Source organism: Rhinatrema bivittatum, chromosome 2, assembly GCF_901001135.1.
Source record: "Rhinatrema bivittatum chromosome 2, aRhiBiv1.1, whole genome shotgun sequence".
Classification (NCBI taxonomy): Eukaryota; Metazoa; Chordata; class Amphibia; order Gymnophiona; family Rhinatrematidae; genus Rhinatrema; species Rhinatrema bivittatum.
Genome location: NC_042616.1, coordinates 294,249,235 through 294,266,948, shown reverse-complemented (window position 1 = coordinate 294,266,948; position 17,714 = coordinate 294,249,235). Strand labels below are relative to the sequence as shown.

Below are 17,714 nucleotides of genomic sequence, written 5' to 3'. Positions count from 1 at the left end.
CTGTAAAAAAGAAAGCCTAGAGACCTAATTGTTTATTTGCATTAGTACACTAATAAAGAAAATAGCCTGCAGCAAATCAGAGAAACAAATCCAATTATCTTTAACAATAACAAAATCCAAAGCTACAATGACATAATTGACCTACACACTAAGAAAATAGAAATATGGCAGTCACTGAAATATTGAATTGTGAGAAGATTTAATAGAAAAGGGCCTAATGATTTACGATTTGCTTTATCCTAAATGGATTGCCAGTACAAGCACGTACCAAGAATGAGTCTTGGTGAGCCTTGAAAGGTGCAGGACTGTTTCTTTTGAAAAGTCAATATAGACTACTCCCAGGCTACAAAGGTAAAAAGCTCCATATAAAAGCTAAAGGCTAAGAAGAAACAGTCTCTCCCACTTGAAAAGTAAGAACATAAGAAATTGCCATGCTGGGTCAGACCAAGGGTCCATCATGCCCAGCATCCTGTTTCCAACAGAGGCCAAATCAGGCCACAAGAACCTGGCAATTTCCCAAACACCAAGAAGATCCCACGCTACTGATGCAAATAATAGCAGTGGCTATTTCCTAAGTAAACTTGATTAATAGCAGTTAATGGACTTCTCCTCCAAGAACTTATCCAAACCTTTTTTGAACCCAGCTACACTAACTGCACTAACCACATCCTCTGGCAAAAAATTCCAGTGCTTTATTGTGCGTTGAGTAAAAAAGAATTTTCTCCAATTAGTCTTAAATGTGCTACTTGCTAACTTCATGGAATGCCCCCTAGTCCTTCTATTATTCGAAAGTGTAAATAACCGATTCACATCTAATCATTCAAGACCTCTCATGGTCTTAAAGACTTCTATCATATCCCCCCCTCAGCCGTCTCTTCTCCAAGCTGAACAGCCCTAACCTCTTCAGCCTTTTCTCATAGGGGAGCTGTTTCATCCCCTTTATCATTTTGGTTGCCCTTCTCTGTACCTTCTCCATCGCAACTATATCTTTTTTGAGCTGTGGCGACTATGCGATAATTAGTGGGTTGAAAGTAATACTTGGAAAGTAGCAAGGTAGGCAATCCAATAAAGCCGTAAGGAAACAACAAAGAAGTGGACGCCACAAGAAAAGTCTTTTTCAATTCTTTAATAGTGGAGACGTATAATATTTGTTAAAAATTGCCCGACTCTTGGCCGAGTTTCGCCACAAATAGTGGCTGCCTCAGGGCTACAAACAAACATATAAATAGATTTCATAAATACATAAGAAATCATAAAATCATTAAAATACAAACAATAAATACCAATCACAGAAGTATAAATATCAATAAAAATTAATGTAAATATAAATAAAATATATAAAACACCTCACAGAAAATACATAAATATAACAATTATACAAACATTGAAAAAATAAATCAATTTAAAGTGACAGAGGAGATGGAATGAAGGGCATATGAACAACATCAATATGAAAGGAGGTACCTACACATATGAGGAAATAAAATGATATCTTAAATGTGAAAACATTGATAAAATGGAAATCCAAATTAACATCCGCAGTGCACATATATCTATAAACGAAGGTTGACCGACGTGCCGCAAATGTGCAGTAGAGAGCAGTTCTACCGTGCATGCGAGCACGTCGGTCACAGTGTGCCTCTTAAAAATAAAAATGGCGCTGTAGGAGCGGCGGCCCGAAGACCTGGAGCGGCGGCGGCGGCGGCACCGGCCCGAAGACCCGGAACGGCGGCCCGAAGACCCGGAGCGGCGGCGGCACCGGCCCGAAGACCCGGAGCGACGGCCCGAAGACCCGGAGCGGCGGGAGCGACAGCGGCGGCCCGAAGACCCGTGCAGGAGCGGCGGCGGCACCGGCCCGAAGTCTGTCCCTCCCTCGCGCGCATGCCGCCGCCGCTCCGGGTCTTCGGGCCGCCGCTCCTGCCGCTCCGGGTCTTCGGGCCGCCGCCGCTCCGGGTCTTCGGGCCGCCGCTCCGGGTCTTCGGGGGAGATAGACTGAGGGGAGGAGGGAGGGGGGAGAGAGGAGTGACTGAGGGGAGGGGGGAGAGAGGAGTGACTGAGGGGGAGGGGGAGGGAGGAGTGACTCAGGGGGGGGAGGGGGGAGGGAGGAGTGACTGGGGGAGGGGGGAGAGGAGTGACTCAGGGGAGGGGGGAGAGAGGAGTGACTGGGGGGAGGGGGAGAGAGGAGTGACTGACAGAGGGGGGAGGGAGGAGTGACTGGGGGGAGAGGGAGGAGTGACTGAGGGGAGTGACTGGGGAGGGGAGGAGATAGGAGTGACTGAGGGAGGGAGGAGGGGGGAGTGACTGAGGGGAGGAGGGAGGGGGGGAGAGAGAGGAGTGACTGAGGGGAGAGGGGAGAGAGTGGGGGAGGTGGGAGGGAGAATGAGGGGGAAGGAAATGATCCAAAAAAAAAATGTTAATGTAGCCCGTTTTAACGGGCTTAACGGCTTGTATATCTATAAAAAATCAAAACAACTCATTTGCAAAAGGCAACACAAAATAATAAATAGAAATTAGATTAGAATACTTGTATAGTTAGAGTCTAAAAGTAACACACCTTCAGTAAAATTTAAGGTATCATTTTATTTCCTCATATGTGTAGGTACCTCCTTTCATATTGATGTTGTTCATATGCCCTTCATTCCATCTCCTCTTTCACTTTTAATTGATTTATTTTTTCAATGTTTTTATAATTGTTATATTTATGTATTTTTCTGTGGTTTTTATATATTTTATTTATATTTACATTAATTTTTATTGATATTTATACTTCTGTGATTGGTATTTGTTTGTATTTTAATGATTTTATGATTTCTTATGTATTTATGAAATCTATTTATATGTTTGTTTGTAGCCCCTGAGGCAGCCACTATTTGTGGCGAAACCTGGCCAGAGTCGGGCAATTTTTAACAAATATTATACGTCTCTACTATTAAAGAATTGAAAAAGACTTTTCTTGTGGCATCCACTTCTTTGTTGTTTCCTCATACTTGGAAAGTAGGCCAGAATTTTTATCATGGCCATTTTTGAATGGTGTTCTGAAACAGGTAATTGTGTATACAAGTATAAGTTATACAACTGTACAGAAAATGAGTGCACTACTCTTGGATAGCCACTGCAAAGTATTAAGTGCAACTTATCTTTTGGTATATGATAACTGAGCCTCAGCTCTGTAGTATAATTGTTCCCACCGGTCATGGCCTAAAAACTTAGATATAATGATGGGGCCCAAAATATGGAACGTATAAGGTAAGTTCCTATTGCCAATATTAAGGTTCATTATAAGTGGAGTACTACACAGAGAAATATTCTTGACTAGGTGTAACTCCTCAGGAGTTCTGTAGTATTATTTATTATATGAATACAAAATTCATACGTTTGGCCAGTGACACTGCTTACAAGTTAATATTCTGGATAAGTAGAGGAATGTAAATACAAACAAAAAGCATACCTTGAAATGTCTGTATGTAAATGCCAGAAATCTAAAATAAGATATCAGAGTTAGAATGTATAGCACTAAATGAAGAGGCAGATATAATTGGCAACTCAAGAGACCTGGTAGAAAGAGGATAAACAAGGGGTCAGTTCGATACTAAGGTACAAATTATAACGCAATGATAGGGTGGATCACATTGCTGAGAGGATGGCATAGAGACAAACAGGATAAAGATCCTGCAGGAGACAAAATGCACCATGGAATCTTTATGGATAAAAATTCCATGAATGATGTGAAGAGTAAAGTGGTGGAGGTATACTACTGCCCACCTGACCAGAATAAACAGATAAGACAATGAAATGCCTGTGATGGAACCCTTGGGGAGCAGGGCACAATAGGGGCAGAAGGGGCTGGAGGAAATTGCTGTAAATAGTGCAGGTAGGTAGGTAGGTAAGTAAGGGTTAAAGGTAAAGGAGGGGGCAGGATGAGGAGTGGGGTATTGGGAAGGAGGGGAGAGATGGACAGCTCAGGATTGGTGGAGGTGGGAGTTCAAATGAGAAGCCAGTAGACTGGAGCTCCCCTTTTCCCCTCGGCACAGCGTGTAGGCAGTGTATTGTTAGTTGTGTGTTTCAGTGACGTTTAGACATCCAGCTGGGGTTTGCTGTGCAGCAGTGCTAAAGGTGAGTTTCACTAACATCATCAGGGTGCACTGATGCTAATTTCAAAATCGGCAAAGGAGAGCTTGAGACTGAACCAAGAAGGGGAAGCAGCAGCAGCAGCGCTCACAATGCGACATATTCGGTAGGCACATGCAGGACCCTGCCGAGGTAAGGCAATTTTCATATTAATCAAAAAACAAACAAAAAAAGAAATGCAGAAAAGGGGTCATCTAATGACAGCACTGTGAACGCTGTGACCTAGGAAGTGGGTTTAAGGGAACAGCGAACTGGCGGAGAGCTGCGGCATGGTGGTGGCTGAGATGGTCTGCTGGGCCAGAGGGGGAGGCATTTGGAAGATAATGGCTAAGTGAGCAATACCTTAAAGTGGCAGCGGCATGGAATTATTTGTGTCTAGGTAGCGATGAAAGTCATCAGCTCCAGGTGGGTGTTTTAAGGGGTGCGGGTGTGTGTTTTAGGGGGTTTTCTTTTGAGGTAGTCTGTCCTCCCCCTTTGCAGGTTTAGCTTGGTCGTGGCCAGCTTTGTATTAGTGCTTGGCTGGTCAGCAGCCATTTTGATTGTGGGCTATTCCCATTCAGCAGTGGCCATCTTGGTAAAGGAAGTTTGAGCTCAGCATGACTTCAGCCATTTTTGTGTGGCCAATTGTTCATGGCTGCAGCCATCCTGTTTGAGGGCGATCTCACTCGGAGGCATCCATCATAGTAAGAGAGGCTGCTTTTTAGGTTCAAGGCAGCCAGGCTTCATATCAGGAGCTAATGCTCAATTGCCAGCTGGCTCGCGTGAGGGAGGCAGGCTGAAAGCAGCACGGGGGCGGGTAGGAGTTAGCAGTAGCACATTTTTATTGTAAAGGGGCATATTTTGTATGTCAGCGTGGGGAGGAGCAGTTATTCTTTCCTCCCCTTTAAAGATGGCCGTAATTTATATAAAATAATAATTTTTTAAAAAGTCACAACCGAATAATTCAATTTCATTTGTTCCTCTTTCCTTCACTCCCATTACAAGGTGAAGAATACAGAAGCATAGCGAGTCCGTAGCCCCGAAGGCTCAAAATCTCACGCGTAAGGTAGTAAGTCACGGGGAACAACTCTGGGCAAAGGGTCAACAGGTGCGGAGAGCGCAGATGGCCAACCCATCCCCCAACACAGCACCTCAGGAGGGCAAGAGACCACAGAACTGTCAATCTCTATGTGTTCCGATGCCACAAAGGGATGAAACCGATTCATTACGAGTCAACAGGATATTTAAGAGCTAATGTTTGAGCTGAGACGCACGGTGCGGACTGGCTTCGGCAGCACATGTCAGGCTCTGCTGGGTTTGGCAACAGCCAACAGTCAAGTAGGGCCGGTGTTCCCCTTCAAGATGGCCACATTCCAGCCCCAAGGGCAGCGCTAGTCTGCGGATAGTGGACCAAGTTAAGACAATTTATGGCGCACAGCGACTCTATCTCCCCCTGACAGCAGCAATGATGAACTGGCATTAGCCATGTCATGCAGAACGCTTTAAAATCATTTAAGAAAAAGCGGGTGGCTGTAAAAACTGGTTCAGCTGCGACTGTTTGGGGTGCAGATGCCGGGTCTTCAGTTCCCCCTTGGGGGCCTCCCCTTAGGCAGTCAAACTCGACACAGCTCCGCAAGGAAGAAGTATGTGGGGTTAACTCATTAGCTTGTAGTGTGCCTAAGAAAATCAAGAAGAAAATATGGAGGCGGGAATTTATAGATATATTTTCCCTGTTGATCAGAGACAAGCTCAGTGGTGAGGGCGAAGCTAAAAATAAGGAGGCTAGAGGTGAGGTAAAAGAAAAGAGACCAAAAATCTTAAATAATATCCATAACTGGGTGGCAGCGCAAACCAGAGCAGGTGCCTTATTTAATACATTATTTAGATACCATTATGAAAGCCCATAAGCGGGGGTGGGGGTGGGATTGGGATTGGGCTTGGCTGAATTACAATGTCAAGTTTAGGAGGAGCATGGCAGAGCGCTATATCTTGGAGATCTCGGGTGTTGGACATTTAGCTTAACGAGATGACTATGCAGAGTTCAGGCTCATTCACAATTTGTCCTACTCGTCAGAAAACTCTGAATGATCTGATTGACTTTCAATTGTGCGCAGTCTCTTATGTTTCCCTTGATTCGGCCACAGCTATTATCAGAGAGGCGGGGGACTGTGTTGAATTGGCGAAGGCCAACATAGAATCCACATTTTGTCTGCTGCCGGTCCACCCTAGCTGCTTTCACCTCTTAAGTTTTCAATTCCAAGGTCAGTTTTACTTTGACAGGTGTATCCCAATGGGCTGCTTGATCTCATGTGCGTACTTTGAGCTGTTCAGCTCCTTTTTGCATTGGGTGGTTGAGCAGCGGTCGGGATCCACATGTGTTGTACACTTGATGATTTCCTTTTCATGGGTAAGCATGCGCAGCACTGCAGGCACCTATTGGCCACATTCCAAGGTGTTGCAGTGGAATTTGGCATCCTGCTGGCAAAAGAAAAAAAAACAAAGGGCCACCTAGGTCAATAATTTTCCTAGGTATAGAGCTGGATGCGCAGGCACAGATCTCTAGGCTACCAAGGGACAAGGTCCAAAAACTATGCGAAGCTATTCAAGACATGTGTCGTGCTAGGAAGGCAACATTGCGACAGATTCAGTCCGTCATTGGCTACTTATCTTCCCCTCCCAGGTAAGCTCTGATGGGGAGAGTTTTATGCGCAGGTAAAGCCCATGGCAACAGCAGGAGTGGAAAGAAAACATTACCACATCAGGATTAGAGGGTGGTCAGGCAGGACATGTGGATATGGGACCTTTTCCTCAGAAATTTCAATGGATGACTTTTTAGCAGGACTCGCCTAGGGGTAGCAATGAGTTGGAACTCTTCACCGATGCATCCGGGGTTATGGGATTTGGCATATACTTCAGGGGAGCCTGGTGTGCCAAACCACGGCTGGCTGGGTGGCACAAGTACGGGATCACTAGCTCTAACATTCTTGGAGCTCTTTCCTATTGTGGTGGCTCTGAAGCTGTGGGAGAGACAGTTATCTAGGGCCAGCATCATTTTTAGATCAGATAATATGTCCATAGTACAAGTAATTATTGGTTTATCTGCAAGAACTATAGGAGCAAATGCACTCAGATATCTACGGGTGAAGTTTTAATTGGCCACGCGCTTAAAAAATAGGGGTTACGTGTGTGGATGGGCCTTGTGCGTTTGCGCACATTTTCAAAGGGGCCCCGGTCACGCGCATAACCCCCATTATGCAGCAAAGTGCCGAGCCCAGAGAAAGGGGCAATCCGGGGGGGGGTGAGGAAGGGTGGGGCTGGAGGCAGCCATACACAGGCCATTTGCCGCTCAGCTGGGGAAGTGCGTACTGGCAGTCATCTGGCATGTGCAAGTTGCTCAGCTCCAACGGAGCTGTACGCAACAAAACAAAAATAATGAAAGATAGGAGAAAGGGTTTAGGGGTGGGGAGGAGAGGAGAGGAGAGGGGAAGAGAAGAGGGAGGGAGTATGGTTAGGGAGGAGAGAACTCTGGGAAGCCCAAATTGCATCGCCACATATAATCTTATAAAATAGGCCCCGTCCCCCCTGTGTGCGTCACCTGCACATGCGGATTATAAAATCAGCATGTCCATGTGTGAGCGCCAGGGAGTACGCACACTTTTTAAAATCTACCCCTTGGTGCTCACCTGCCTGCAGTTTAATATTATATGCCTCGCATCGCATATCCTGGGTTCTGGAATATCACCGCTGATTCTCTTTCCCGCTCTAAGTGGGTATCTTTGAGGTGCTTCGTTCTAGAGGTAGATAGTTTCCCCACCCTCATATCAGAGGAGATATGGCAGCTTGGCCCTCTTTTTGGGAGCAGATCATGGGTTCCTTGGCAGAGAACACAAGTAAGAGCTATTGGCTAGCGAAGTTTAATTTTCAGGTTTTTCTTGCAGATGAGGGCAGTCCCATATGAGTATGGCCCATACTGTTACATGCTTTGATGCGATATATCTTGCATTATAAAGACCAGGGCGTAGCCAGATCATCGCTGGCTACATGCTTGACTTGCTTATCATTCTTTTTGAGGGCTCTGGGTTTCCCCAGCCTCTCTACCCTATTTCTAGTAAAAAGGGTCATGATGGGCTGGGCCAGGAAGAAGGGCAGATCCCTAAACATGAGACAACTCATCACACACAGCTCCTTGACCTTTTTGAGGCATTGGTGTTTGTTTCGACAGTTTTGAGGCCTGCCTTTATCGCTGCTCATTTTCTATTGCATTTTATGTGGTGCTCCGGGTGAGTGAGCTGGTGGCTCAGTCAGCTGCTAGACCAGGTGTAGCTTGTTTACAGCTGAATGATGTAACCTTAGGGCACAACAAGTTAGTTCTTATCATCCGGAGATCCAAAATGGATCAGAGTGCTAAGGGTTCTAAGATAGTTTGCAGAGATGGGCTGGGGAAAGTACTTGTCCGATTCATTGCACAGGGCTTTACGTGGATCTGCGCCCGCCCCTTGGCGGGCAGCTATTGATACATGCAGATGGCAGTCCATTGACCTGATTTTAGTTCAGGAAGGTACTCAGGCTGGCCCTGCAGGCGAATGGGGCTTCCGTGGATGATTACGGTACATATTCATTGCACCAGGAAGCAACAATATCTGTAGGCAGATGGCGATCAAAGAAGTTCAAGTTCTATGTGAGAACAAAAGAATATTTCTTGCTTCAATAATCATAATTAATATGATTTCTCTGTTCCAGGTCAAACTGCTTGAATGCGCTTTGTCTGGATAATAAGGCACTCATATGTGCAATGGGCACATAAGAGAACCAGTGGCTGTCCATTAGGCGAGCACCTAGGTATGGCAATGCACTGCCTGATGCTGATTTGGAAGGGCATACTGGGGATGAGGTGGGATCAGCTGATGCTTCTGCATCTGAGCAAGACTTTGGCGCGCCCCCCCCCCCCATGCAATGATTATCTATCTAGGAGGCAATGATTTGGCAACAAGCAGCAGTGTGGAGCTGATTAAAAAAATTCAAAGAGATCTTATTGAGGTTTCCGGATGCTTTTTGCAGCCAGTCAATGTATGGTCCTGCATCACCCCCTAGACATGTTTGGAGAGGGGAATGGTCAAATCACGCAGTGGAGAGAGTTAGGAGAAAAATCAATAGGTGGATGTGCAGATTCATGCCCACAATTCAGGGGCTGCATATTCTACATAAGAACATGAGAAATTGCCATGCTGGGTCAGACTAAGGGTCCATCAAGCCCAGCATCCTGTTTCCAACAGAGGCCAAACCAGGCCACAAGAACCTGGCAATTACCCAAACACCTAGAAGATCCCATGCTACTGATACAATTAATAGCAGTGGCTATTCCCTAAGTAAACTTGATTAATAGCAGTTAATGGACTTCTCTTCCAAGAACTTATCCAAACCTTTTTTGAACCCAGCTACACTAACTGCACTAACCACCTCCTCTGGCAACAAATTCCAGAGCTTTATTGTGCGTTGAGTGAAAAAGAATTTTCTCCGATTAGTCTTAAATGTGCTACTTGCTAACTTCATGGAATGCCCCTTAGTCCTTCTATTATTCGAAAGTGTAAATAACCGAGTCACATCTATTCGTTCATGACCTCTCATGATCTTAAAGACCTCTATTATATCCCCCCTCAGCCGTCTCTTCTCCAAGGTGAAAAGCCCTAACCTCTTCAGCCTTAGAAGTTTCTGTGAAACAAAACAGTAACAAAGCTGTACACTAATGCCCAATCCAATTTCATCCTGCCACTTATCCAGAACCACATTTGCCATTTTCCGTACAGAAGGACAATTCCTTCCAATCCCCACATCAACCAGTCCTATAAAAGGAATCTGAAAACCAAACTTAAACCTATGGAGAAAAAGAAGTGAGAACATCCACCTTCGGATAAACCTTTAACCATGGCAACAGTGCAGCCACCAGCACTGGAGTAGGAGCCTACTCTAAAGACTCACTTGAGAGCACCCTTCACTGTAGCTACCCCAACGGCTCCATCACCCGATCGCTTGACACATTTAGAGAGTGGGTGGCCGGCCCCAGAACTAGAGCAGCTATGCCGGAATTTACAATCCAGGAGGTTACAAGTGGATCAGTTGAAGCGCCAGCAAATGTCAAGTGGACAAATTCTCGTTTGACCTGCGCAAATCGACATGGGACCACCTTGAAAGGGACGCCCACCAGATCCACCAGCTACCCCTCCTGCTACCTGATGAAGTAGCAGGGACTTTACTATTCATCTGTGTCAGCCATAAGCCGATATCACGTATACCCAAAGACATGAACTTGTCCTCCTCCATACGGTCACGAAAATGCTTATCATAACAGCCAATAACAGCCAAGACCAGCCCTCATATTCCTTACTAGTAGCCAAAATACCATCTGCATAAGCCAACAAAGGCCCATACTGAGTACTGTCATGTGGATAATAGTGAGCCGGTGGATACAAAGTATCTGGATTTTCAAAAGGCTTTTGATGAAGTCTCTCATGAGAGAATCTTCAGGAAATTATAAATTCATGGAATAGGAGGCAATGTCCTATTGTGGAATGCAAACTAGTTAAAAGATAGGAAACAGAGTGGGACTGAATGTTCATTTTTCTCAATCGAGGAAGCTAAATAATGGAATGCCCCAGGGATCTGTACTGGGGCTGAAGCTTTTTTAACATATGAAAAAGGAAATGAGTGAGAACACATTTGCAGACACAAAATTATTCTAAATTGTTAAATCACATGTAGATTGTGAGAAATGAAGAATAAGCATTCAAATGGCAGATGAAATAAATGTTAACAAGTGCAAAGTAATGCACATAGGGAAAAATAATTCAAACTGCAGTTACATGATGTTATGTTTCGTATTAGGAGTCACCACCCAAGAAAAATATCTAGGTATCGTTGTGGACAATATGTTGAAATCCTTGGCTCAGTGTGCAGTTGCGGTTCACATTTATGCATAATACTACAAGTATGTGTTTACTCAAGGTTTATAAAATAACACAGATGTGCATATATGATATTTCTATTTTTATTAATAAATACAATAAATACTCGCACAACCCCCTGCATAATTCTTTTGAATATTCCCTCTTATATGTTTTCATGTTGCATTTGTATTCAGTTCTGTGCTATATATGAGATTGGCAATCTCTGTATACATATATACACATTTGTATATGTGATGTAAAAATCTTATATCCTCCCAAAATGATCATCTATGAGGCCATTTCCTTTCCATTCTTAATGCATTCATTCTATACCCTATTTCTGTAACAAAAGCTTATGACGTGTATTGATAAAAGAAGCAATACTATACAGATAGTGGTAGAATCACATGCAGGATTAGTCTAAGTATGAAGGAAATGTATAAAAAATGTACATTACGTTCTTTGCAGGCAACTAAGAGGCACAGGCTTGGCAAATTGGTGTCTTGTGAGCCACATGTGGCTTCCTGAAGTATAGACTGTACCTCTATTAACTGGAACTGCTTAGCTGCAGGAGGCCGAGAGAGTATTAAGTCCTCCCTTCCTCTCCCTACCTTTAACCTGTACTGATACTCTCAGCATGCAATCTGCCTAATGAGTCCGCAGATCCTGCATGTGGTGATTTTCCTATGCTCAGCAGTCAATGAGAGGCAAACGTTGTAGGACCTTTACCTTTCACCTGTGAGCTGGCTGCTGTGAAGGGGGAAGGATTATCAGATGCTGGATCTGCAAGGTCCCTTTGCTGTCCACTGTTTTTTTTTTCACCGCTGCTGCTGCTGCTTCCACTGCTACCACTGCCACAAAAAAGTGAAGGAGGGACTGAAGGAGGCTTGCTGTAACTGGCGTTCCATCGGTGCTCATGCACACTATATGTGAGCGCTCTGTCTAACCTGGGAGTTAACTACGCCTCCTCTTACTGGGAACATAACTTGGGGGGAATGAGGAAAAGAGAGAAATGATGGAGGGAGGAAGGGAACGAAGAGAGATGATGGGGAAAAGAGGGCAGACAGGAGGAGGTGAGAAAGGAGGAAAAACTGGGTGAAGATCATGGGGAGGGAGAGAAACACTGGGTGGAGTGTAGGGGAGAGAGGCAAGGCTGATATTGGTGAGAATGAGTGCAATCAAGGCAATTGCTGTGGGTCCCCACGTCACAAGGAGTCCTGAGTCTGCCCTGAAAAAGGTAGAATAGTCTCGGGCCCAGCCCACCATTGGTAGCAATAGAGATTTTTGCGCGTAGCTACAAGCACAGGCCTCTGCAGCTGGCATGGCTGACAAGCCCTGATGTGATTCTGCCCTCTTTCCCATAGGGAACCAATGTGAGGGGTAGGGCCACTACAGGACCTGTGACTGCATGCCCCACACTGATTTCCAGAGTTTTAGCTGCATTTGAAGAGACAGAGCGTAGCTGACTGTTGGCAGCCAACAATGGAGAGAAGCAGAGTATAATTAGAAGTTTAAGGTAATATTGTTATCATTAACCTATAATATTTTAAAATATTTTTTTAAACCTGTGTGGCTCTAAGGCACTGTTCATTCTGATTTTGGGGCTCTTGGTATGTGAAAGGTTGCCCACTCTGATGCAGTATATCTTGTTGATTAAATGAAGAGTTAGTTTCACAATTCCAGAGTAGTAATTCTTGTTTTCGTTTAAATGGCTCAACAGTAATGCTTAAACAGTTAAGACTGAACCCAAATCTCTGGAAAATAACAGATTGTGAGTAGCAGTCTTTCAGTAAAATGCATTTAAGGACAACCATTTGTCAGAGATTTGTCCAATTTTTGCAATATTAACAGAATAAATATTCCATTATCAACTTAAAAAAAATTTCATTTTTTATATCCTTAGCAATCTCTTCAGCCCTTGCTCTCTCGCTAGACATTCATGTCTGAACAGCTCTAGTAACACCTGGTGACCACTGGGTTGGATAGGTGCCTTCCGGTATGAACTGATGGTATAGTAGCAGCAGTCTTCCCTCCCTCCCCGTACTTGAGCAAAACCCCTCCTGGCCCAACTCGCGGATCTGAATTCAGATACTCTGTACTGCAGCGTGTTGTGATGTGGCCTGAGATATGGGATGGGTTCCCCTGCAATATTACTTTAAACAACAAAAAGCAAAAGACATGGCTGCTTGAATTATCTTCATGCAAAAGTTTTTTTAAAGAGCTACTAATTAATGCTTTTCTCAATGGAACTATAAGCTTGTGATTTGTGACCATGGGCCCAATTCTTTGAGAAGAGGAATTATTTTATGGCAGCATATAATTAACTTTTGCAGTTGGAACAGAGACTTGGATTAGATCTCTATAGCATTTCAGTCTCTAGTAAGGTTGTATGATGGTATGTGAGTACACAATGTATTATAATACAATACAAAGCACATTTTTACACTGCAATAATACTATTACAAACATAAAGGCACAGTGAAACCTGTAGTTAAAAGGCCATCTGTTAGAGAAAGGCATTTTGTCTACTTCAACTGCCTATTTGCAGGGTTTCCCAAATCTGTCTTTGTAAGCCCATAGTCTGCCGGGTTTTCAGAAAATCCACAATTAATATGCATGACATAAATTTGCATTTACCTAAGCACCAGTATAAGTAAGTTTATATCATGTGTATTAATGGGAATTTCCCAAAAAACTGATCGACTATGGGACAACAAATACAGGTTTGAGAATCCTTGGCCTACAGGTTATATCCAATTATTTACCATTTCAGATATGCTGTTCAGTAGGATTGTAAAAAACTAAGAACATGACAGCATAAAGATCACAAGGACCAACTGTCCATTAAAACTCAATTTTGTGACCTAGATTCTTCCAGGTTTCTCTGTCTCTATGTATTTGGTTAAAGCACACAGTTGTAAAATGTTAGTAAACCTAGTCCTAAAATTTAAAGAACAAATATCCAGATGCATTCACCTTTTCCCCAACAAAGAGTGGGCACACATACTGTACCCAGAATATAAAGTTGAGCAGAAACAAACATTCACTAAACGAGTAAAGACAGCAGAGGGTGAGTTTGCATGATCAGCTGGGTGTTAGAAGCCCAGTTTTGTTGCTCATTGCCTTGCGGGAGTTTTGTTCGTCTGGGTCTGTTTTTAGCCAGTGACGGAAAATGAGTGTATACAAATCAGAAACCTAGCACCTGCATGCTTAAAGCCTCTTGCAAAGGGTTAGTAGCCAACCATATATTCACACAAGTGAATAAAAAAGGATTATTGGAGATACTGTAGAGTTTATAAAAGAGTAAAAAGCAATGAAGCAGGCGAAAAACCTTTGAGCTCCAAAAACAGCGAAGCTGGTCCTGCAGGGCTGGCTTGACTGTCTGAAAGTTTATAAAAAAAAATCCACTATTTGAAAATCTTAATCAATTAAAATCGAAGCATTTACACGAAGGACAATTCTCTTAACCATAGATCTCTTACCTTCAGATTGGGTGTCTGGGTCTGATCAACAGTAAATCTCATAAGAATATTGAACTGAAGATCATTTGGAAAAGACTCTCTATAAAAGAAAGAAATCAAGCAAATAAACAAAACCCAGTAAACCTTTATTCACATTTCAATACAGGTGTCTTCACAAACGAAAAGACTCCATGCACAATTGACATATGTACAAGTCACTGAAAAACTACAGAAATTTAATATTAGAACTGATAAAACATATTGGCCTAAAATCCTCTAGGTTCAGGGAGAATAGACTGTAGTCAGATCAAATATATATAACTGAATAGCCTGCCAAACAAGAAGATCCCATGTAATCTACATCAATGTCCCAGAAAATGCCTCTTCTCAGGAAGTCAACATGGTCAACTAATCTCAACTTCCTGAGAAGTCAACATGTTGACTTCTCAGGAAGTCAACATGGTCAACTAATCTCAACTCAGGAAGTCAACATGGTCAACTAATCTCCAACTACACCTTGTTTAACCATATCCTCTATCATTTACCTGTGTGAATTAATAACCTGTCCTTTCTCTTTCTTCTCAGCCAAGTTCTTATCACCCTGTTATATGTAACTGCCTTTTCAGCACCATCGTTATAGTTATGTTTACTATGTTTACTATGCACCCATGTTCTATGTGAACCAGCATGATTTATTTATTTTATTTATTTATTTATTGTTTTTGTTATACCGAGTTTCATGACAGGCATCACATCAACCCGGTTTGATGTGACTGCTGTCTCGAATGCCGGTATATAAAAATCGGAAATAAATAAATAAATAAATAAATAAGTCAAATGAATAGTAAAGGAGATTAAAAAAAAAAAAAAAATTCAGTTGCAACATTACTTGCCTTTCCAAATCTGTGCTCAAAGCAAGCTACAAGTCAGATGAAAGGGGTAGTTTCTTTCTCCAAAGAGCTTACAATCTAAGGGGTCGATTTTAAATGGTGCGTGCACATGGACGCGCCGATTTTATAACATGCGCACATTGGCGTGCACATGTTATAAAATACGTTTCCCGCACAAGAGCGGGCAGGTGGCGACGCAATTGGGCCTAACCCAACCCTTCCTACCTTTATCTCTCTCCACCCCTACCCCAAAACTAACCCTACCTATCCCCAATTTTTTAAATTTTAATACTTACTGCTCCTCTGGAGCAGAAGTTAACTCTGCGTGCCAGCCAGCTGCCGGCACGCTTTTCCCCGGGACAGCGTCTAATGCTGCTGTCTCTGCCTGCCCTGCTCCCGCCCCTTTTAATAGGCATATCGAGGGTTATGCGCATGGCTGGGCCCGTTCTAAAATGTGCGCAGCACGTGCAAGGCCCGGCCATGTGCGCAACCCCTGATTTTTATGCGCGCAGAGCTTTAAAAACCCGGGCTTAAGTTGGTACCTGAGGCAATGGAGGCAGAAGTGATTTGCAAAGCTAACAAAGAGTGTCAGTAGGAGAAACAGGATTTAAAGCTGAGTTCTCCTGGTTCTCAGCCCAATGCTCTAACCACTAGGGTACTCCAAGCCTCGTACATGCAGTATAACACAATTCATAATTGGTACTCCGTATTTATTATGTTTCATGTAAATTACGTAACATTTACTGTGTTACTGATGCAAATGTGGATATTGGTTTTTTTTTAAACTAATTTCAGTTTATAGCAATTTGACCATCCCTTTGTACTGTTAACAATAAATAATTTAGCCAAAACAAGGCCAGAAACGGGGAACAGAGACCCTTATTTCCACTGAAAAAGTTCTGCCTACCAATATTCCTAACAGTTTTTCTGGGTGCATGCAGGTGTGCATTACTGCAGTGTGTATAACTTTGCAGGTGTGCAGTGGGGGTGGGGATGGGAGGAGGGAAGGGGGAGGGGTTGAGAAACCACCAGTCATGCACTGTCTTCTATTATGGCACAGCTATCTATTTATTTATTTATTTATTTTATATACCGACGTTCGATCGAGATATCACATCGGTTTCCAGATAACTAAAAGAATAGGGTAGTAACAGCCCTATTTTACATTATAACATTGTAATAAATATAATAAATTATAACATTGTAATAAAATATAACGAATTGTAACAGAAATAACAGGATTACATGGAACATTTGATATAGTATATAACATATGTACATAAATGACTTGTTGATGAGGATATTTTAAGGTTAAGGTTGGCAAGGAGGGTTGAAAGGGGGAAGGGGGGGATAGGTGGGAGGAAGGTGGTGCAAGGGAGGGAAGATGGTGGTGCGAGATGCTTGTGTAGGGGGCGTGGTGTGTTGCAGTTGCATTTGGGCAGGTTACGTGTCAGGTGGGAAAGCTTTTAGGAACAGCCATGTTTTGAGGTGTTTTTTGAAGACTTGCAATGAAGGTTCATCTACATCTACCAAGAACACAAGCTCTCCCTTATTTTGACTGATTTTATCTAACAGGATAAAGATCATACAAGAGACTAAATGCTCAGTAGAATCTATATTTATTTTTATATTTGTTTATTTATTTATTTTATATATCGACATTCAATCGAGATATCACATCGGTTTCCAGATAACTAAAAGAATAGGGTGGTAACAGCCCTATTTTACATTATAACATGATAATAAATATAACAATTATAACAGAATTAACAGAAATAACAGAAATACATGGAACAATAGATTATAGTATATAACATATGTACATAAATGACTTGTTGGTAAAGATAATTTATGATTAAGGATAGAATGGAGGGTTGAGAGGAGGGAGGAGGGGGGAAGAGAGGGATAGGTGGGAGGAAGGTAGTGTCAGGGAGGGATGAGGGTGGGGCGAGATGCTTGTGTAGGGGGTGAGGTGTGTTGCATTCGGGCAGGTTAAGGGTCAGGTGGGAAAGCTTTTAAAAACAGCCATGTTTTGAGGTAAACCATAAAATATATGGGTTGAAATCTCATGTGTGTTGGGTAAGAGTATAGTAATAGGAGTATACTACCGTCTACCTGGACAAAACGGTCAGACAGATCATGAAATGCTAAGAGAAATCAGGGAAGCAAACCAATTTGGCAGTGCAATAATAATGGGAGATTTCAATTACCCCAATATTGACTGGGTAAATGTAACATAAGGACTTGATAAAGACAAAGTTCCTGGATGTAATAAATGATTGCTTCATGGAGCAATTAGTTCAGGAACCAAAGAG

General features: G+C 43.0%; 1 protein-coding gene across 20 annotated transcripts in view; it reads right to left on the bottom strand.

Moving 5' to 3' along the window:
* Window positions 1-17,714, bottom strand: part of CLASP2 (cytoplasmic linker associated protein 2) — a 963,528-nt gene that overhangs the window by 205,953 nt on the left and 739,861 nt on the right. For 12 of the 20 annotated variants that reach the window (XM_029589622.1, XM_029589623.1, XM_029589629.1 and 9 more), the window contains 2 exons: window positions 14,531-14,609; window positions 14,380-14,430 (listed from right to left, as the gene is read on the bottom strand). In XM_029589622.1, coding sequence (XP_029445482.1) covers window positions 14,380-14,430; window positions 14,531-14,609 — 130 coding nt within the window. The remainder of the gene's footprint in view (window positions 1-14,379; window positions 14,431-14,530; window positions 14,610-17,714) is intronic. The other 8 variants (XM_029589627.1, XM_029589628.1, XM_029589641.1 and 5 more) reach the window with 1 other exon arrangement.